Here is a 6,449-nt window from a genome sequence, read left to right on the forward strand (position 1 = left end):
AGAAAGGAAATAGAAATAGTTAGATAATTAATTATAGTTTTAACAACGCAGACCTTAAGAATAAGGGGAATGACAAGTGAACCCATGGAACATAACATTAACCTTCGTTGTAATTAATTGCATCTCAGCTAATGACCATGAAAGAAAAAGCAAAACATAACGTTAACAATTCAGATTCAACCATACAACTCCACAAATCCTTTTAAATAACTCACTTAGGATTTGCCAATTGGGGGAGTGAGAACACGCTGAAGAAGTTTAAAAAATTATGAGCTGCCCTTAACTGCAATTGTGCACAGAATACATTTTTTAGTCCCACATCAGATATATATAGCGAATAGTATGGAGCAAGAGAAATAAGACATAAGTGTGAGTTACTGTGCAACATACTTACCTGGATGGAGTCAATGGGTGATCAAGAAGGCCCATGGCTTAGGCAAGTGACCTCCATTGCACTTAGGAGGGGTGCTAGCCTAAGGTCTACCCAAGTGGTGGAGCCTACATCATAATTTGTTGCGTTGTTGTGGGGGTCTGCGTTCGCGCGACCCCTTATATTACAGTATCAAATTTTTAGTGCTTTTGAATGCATTTATTTGTTCTTTAGTCAATAATGTAAGTTTATCAGAATTATCTCTTGATTCTAAAATCATTTAAGTTCTCACTTATAATTGTTTAAAAGATGATTGAAGTACCAAAGTATGTTTTCTCTTGTAATTGTTCAAAACACGGTTGCCAAATAATGTCTTAACTTTATAAACATAGATGATGTCAATTCTACGTTTAAGTTTAACTCTTATAAGTTACAAGTGCCTTTTGATTCCCTATATATATAAACGGGTTAATTCTAAACATTTTGCCTCCCTTGGGCTTATCTGGTGCAACATAGTGTTAAAGGTCTTAAATTCTATCTGCAAACAAAAAAAGGTCTATAACAATCATGTTAAAGGTCTAAAACATGAGATGACAAGACAAATGTTCAAAAAAAGCTAAAAGGCAAAAAAAAAATATATGTAGATAAAGTATTAGAGGACTATTTTTGTTTTATCGTTTGTTTGTATAACATTTGATCGTCTTAGTCAGTTGTTTCCTGGAAATATAAGATGTTAGAAACTTTTGGTTTAATGTACAATGGTAATATTTGAAAAAATTTATCTGCTACGAATTTTATATGCTTATAATTTGATATTATTTTTCTTTGTTATGAACAAATTTTTTTTTATTGTCCATCTCCTTGTACAAAATTCCTTATAAATGTAATAGACTAATAAATAATTGGATTTTTGAAGTTTTATGTTCAGTCCACATGAGATTAAGTGGTAATAGACATTTGTTTAAGACAAATAGTGATGAATGGTGGTTTGGAAGTAAAATTTATTAGTCCCACATGGCTAATAAGAAGATTATATGAGATTTGAAGTTGTTTTAAATTCTTGATCCAAGGATTAGAAATAATTTTAATTTAATCAAACAATAAATATTTATGGTTGTATGATATTGTGAATTATGAGTTTCCATCATGTGATCTAAATATCTGTAATTAAGACAATGTTCTAAACCCTATATTATGTATAACTGTATGATCCCAAAAATAGAAGGGTAGGATAATACATAAAAAGTTGTATTGGATGGATTCTGGCTAAGGAAAGACTTGGTTATTAATTGGTCCATTGACCCACTTCTCTTTCTTGGGAACCCCTCCAAAGCACGACTTGTTGTATAACCCGGACCTACTATATAGTGTTCAATAAAAGACTTTCATACTACCCTAAAGTTAAAATTATGTTATAATATTTTCCTAATTAGATAATTTTAGGAAGCGTTATGGCTTGTCGCGCTAACTAATCGGTCCCCCAAGGAAGAAACGACATGAATGAAGCGATCCAAGCCATGAATGCAATGGCCGTATCAATGGCCCAACAAGCCGTAGTTCAGGCTAAACAAGATGCATAGAGGGATCAAAGGGATGAAGCAGCCAATGCAGCAATATCATTGAATGAATTTCGTCGACAAGATCCGCCTAAATTCAAAGGGGAACATGACCCCGACAAGGCTGATCTTTGGCTACAAGAAATCGAGAAGATCTTTGAGATCCTACACTGCCCTGACAATGCGAAAGTAGAGTATGCGACCTATTTAATGATTGGTGAAGCTGAATACTGGTGGCAAGGTGCGAAGAAAATGATGGAGACAAATCACGAAGAGCTGACTTGGGAGGCTTTCGGGAATAAGTTCCTAGAAAAATACTTCCCGAAAAGTGCTAGGGATGAGAAGGAGGCCCAATTTCTGAAGTTGTATCAAGGGAATCTCACGATAGTGGAATATACGGCAAAGTTCGAGTCTCTAACAAAGCACTTCTGCTATTTCCTAAATCAGATAGATGAAGGATACATGTGTGAGAAGTTCGAAAGCGGGCTTAGGTATGAGATTAAGGAGTTAGTGGGGCCCTTGGAGATACGCCAATATCAAGTGCTAGTGGAGAAATGTAAGAAAGTGGAGTAGATGAAACAGAGCCGCCTGAATAGGGGTGCTGTAGATGGACCCATCAAACCTCAGGTAGAGATTTAAATCCATCCATATCATGAGAGTCATTAGCTTGGCCTCTAAATTTTAATATTTGCCTCTAAATGTTAATATTTGAAACATGGGCATAACGACCAATAGAATACGGGCATGCAACATCAACAACAAAAGCCATATGCCCAACCACTGGGGAATGCTAGAGATCAACCTCGACCTCAAAACGGGGAAGGTCAAGGGCCAAAAAATCCAAGTCAGAACCAGGCGTACCCTATTAGGTGTTTTCGCTGCAATAGGGAAGGACACAAGATATTTGAGTGTCCAATCAGACCAAGGGTTTGTTACATTTGTCATAAACAAGACCATTTTGCTAATGAATGCCCTGAACGGAAGGACGATAGAGTTGTCAACCGCAACAATATCAACAGCAATGTTGCACACCCTACTGCTAAGGGACATGTCTACCATATCAATGGAGAGGAAGCTCCATCTTCCTCTGAACATATCCAAGGTGAGTGTTTAATTGCTAGAAAATCACTTAATGTAACATATGATTTGGGGGTAACACACTCATTCATTTCATTAGATTGGGTGGATTCGCTCCAACTTGTTGTTACTACCTTGCCGTTTGATTTGGTGGTTACACTACCTTCTACCGAATCGGTGAAATGAAATACGACTTGTTTGCAATGTCCGTTGATTGTGTTTGATATGAGATTCAACGTTGATTTGATTTGTATTCCCATCAAGCATGTGGGGGTGATCCTTGGGATGGATTGGTTGTCAAGCAATTTTGTTCTATTGGATTGCGCTCGTATGTCTGTGATATTTCCAGACCCAAGTGTTTCTCGATTCCTCGATACCAATAAATTGAACTTCTCTTTGAAAGGGGGAGTTTAGAAATGTGTTTCCTTCAAATCAATCTGTATGAAGCTAGAGATGGAGGTAGACATGATACTTGTGGTCGAAGATTTTCCAGAGGTATTTCTGTCGGATGTACCAGGATTACCCCCAGTTCGTGATATTGAATTCTCAATTGATGTGACTTCGGGTACAAGACCTATTTCTATTGCCCCATATAGAATGTCTCCATCATAATTTTCAGAGTTGAAAAATCAGTTAGAGGACCTTTTGTCTAAACAGGTCATACGACTGAGTGTCTCACCTTGGGGAGCATCGGTGCTCCAAGTGAAAAAGAAGGATGAAAGGTTTAGACTCTGTGTTGATTACCGTTAGCTTAACAAAGTCACCATCAAAAATAGGTATCCCTTGCCACATATTGATGACTTGATGGACCAACTCAAAGGAGCAATCATACTTTCAAAGATTGATTTGAAGTCGGGGTACCATCAAATTCGGGTGAAGGAAGAAGACATTCCTAAAACAACATTTAGAACTCGCTATGGAAACTTTGAGTATTTGGTGATGCCTTTTGGTGTCACCAATGCACCAGTTATATTCATGGATTACATGAATCGTATATTTCACCCCTTCTTAGACAAATTTGCAGTGGTCTTCATTGATGACATATTGATCTATTCTAAGAGACGAGAGGAGCATGAAGTTCACCTATGTAACACCCCGTTTTTCAAAGCGAGGGTGTATTTTTTTTCAAAAGAAATTAAAATAAAACAAAGAATTAAATAAGGAAAATACCTTTGGATAAATAATTGAGTCATTATAATTTACAAGCAGCGGAAAAGTTTCTCAAATTACGAATCCAAAGTAATTACACTTCAAAAGGTGGTACATAGACCCCATCATAAATAACATGTCAAATAGACAATATTAGTATAGGTACAGTTTTCCAAATTAAAATACTGCAACCCAAAAAGAAGGACGTCTAGTCCCTATACATCAACCTAATCTGATCATCCTACCAAAAAACTATACACCCTGAGTGATCTCCACGCGCCCCGTGAGATCCTCCTAAATAGCTCCAGTCAAGCATTCCCATCCGTAGGGTACGAACCGGTAGGATTGTCCTGGCTCTCATCTGAGGGCAAAGCCCAGATTTCCACAATAGTTGTAAAGGGTCACCAACCGAAATTAACAGATAACACATAACATTTAAGTTTTAAATGCACAAAATAACCTTTCAACTAAGCATGCACCTTAAAAGGATTTTCCATATGCTAAAAGTTCATATAATGCTTGCCAATTCAAAATGAAATCAAAATGAAGTTCTCAAACCATCAAGTAATACATAACTGACCAAAGCATTGATAAATCAATTGAGCAATCGATTATCTAACTCAAAATAAGGATTTCTACTGAGCCAATCGATTGCCAAATCGATTTGGTCAGTTTTGCTGAGTTCCTGTGTTACCAAATCGATTGCCAAATCAATTTTGTTAGTTTTGTTGAGTTCCTGTGTTAAGGCCAATCGATTTCCAAATCGATTTCTCAAAAGATTTTGAAAGACATATTTATACAATCGATTGGCAACTCGATTAGGTTAAAATAGTGAAGTTCCTGCAACTCATCCAATCGATTGGGAAATCTATTTCCCTGCTCATTCTTCCAAAAATACTTAAACTAATTCAATCACACTCACACATAACTCCAAAACTTAACACTTAGCAATTCCAACACAATTACCACGACAATTCCTATTCAAACCACTCAATCATAAACTTGATTCAAACACGACTCGTGTGCCAAGCACCCTAATGCAATGCGTATATGCCAAAATGCATGGACTCGGAATTTCAAATCAAAACCCTCCTCGAAGGGCCGTAAATCATAATTGTACCGCCTATCGCATACCAAAGTACCAATTACCGAGGTGCCACCTATCACGGGTCAGCATGATTTACTAAAAAGCGTAAATCATAAACGTACCACCTATCACGGGTCAGTACTGTTTACCGAGGTGCCACCTATCACGGGTCAGCATGATTTACTAAAAAGCGTAAATCATAAACGTACCACCTATCACGGGTCAGTACTGTTTACCGAGGTGCCACCTATCACGGGTCAGCATGATTTACTAAAAAGCGTAAATCATAAACGTACCACCTATCACGGGTCAGTACTGTTTACCGAGGTGCCACCTATCACGGGTCAGCACGATTTACCAAAATGAAATGCATGAGCATACATTGACTCTATCCACAACAATCGTTAAGCAAATGCAAATATTAAAAGATTCCCCATTTTTAATACTCATCTAACTTAAACGATTTTCACACAAACATTAAGCAAACAGAAATATTAAGAGATTCCCCATTCTTAATACTCTTTTAACTTAAACGATTTTCCAAAACAACATTAAGTAAACCGAGATATTAAAAGATTCCCCATTTTTAATACTCGTTTAACTCTAATGGTTTTCACGCCAACATTAAGTAAACGTAGACATTAAGAGATTCCCCATTCTTAATACTCGTTTAACTTAAATGATTTTCTCAAACACACATTAAGTAAACCGAGATTTTAAAAGATTCCCCATTTTTAATACTCGTTTAACTCTAATGGTTTTTCAAATTCTACTAAGTCTAATGGTTTTTCAAATTCTACACAAAACAAACTCAAACCTATTATCAGATCCAATCCACAACTCACACCAAAACACATCAATTCACTTCTCCACAAAATCCAACCATACACACAACAAATTTCATCAGTATTAATTAAGAAAACGTCAAATACGACGAACACAAATCAACACAATCCACCACTCAAACACAACAAGTTTCATCAACTCAAAATCATACACAAATGAGTTTAAATTCATTTTCCACGAAACATTCATCAATATAACCAAAACCTAACTCTAAGATTTTACCCATAAAGCCTTAGATTCATTTTCCCCCAAATCAACACTCTAACCCTAACAAAATTCTTTTCCACACAACCACAGATAAGTCCCTAAATGCAAACTAAAAGTTTGGAAGGAGCCTTTACCTTAACGTTAGCTTTAACGTGCG

General features: G+C 36.5%; 1 protein-coding gene and 1 non-coding gene across 2 annotated transcripts; both read left to right on the plus strand.

Annotated features, from left to right (window-relative positions):
* The first annotated feature begins 386 nt into the window (after positions 1–386).
* LOC113784837 (U1 spliceosomal RNA) lies at positions 387–552 on the plus strand. Its single transcript, XR_003470966.1, has one exon. It is a non-coding gene; the product is annotated as a U1 spliceosomal RNA (small nuclear RNA).
* On the plus strand, positions 399–2,499 carry LOC140919060 (uncharacterized). Its single transcript, XM_073364570.1, has 2 exons — positions 399–488; positions 1,951–2,499. The coding sequence occupies exons 1-2, from the start codon at positions 399–401 to the stop codon at positions 2,497–2,499; spliced, it is 639 nt and encodes a 212-aa protein (XP_073220671.1).
* Positions 2,500–6,449: the final 3,950 nt, after the last annotated feature.

This window comes from Cicer arietinum, chromosome 8 (assembly GCF_000331145.2).
Source record: "Cicer arietinum cultivar CDC Frontier isolate Library 1 chromosome 8, Cicar.CDCFrontier_v2.0, whole genome shotgun sequence".
NCBI lineage: Eukaryota > Viridiplantae > Streptophyta > Magnoliopsida > Fabales > Fabaceae > Cicer > Cicer arietinum.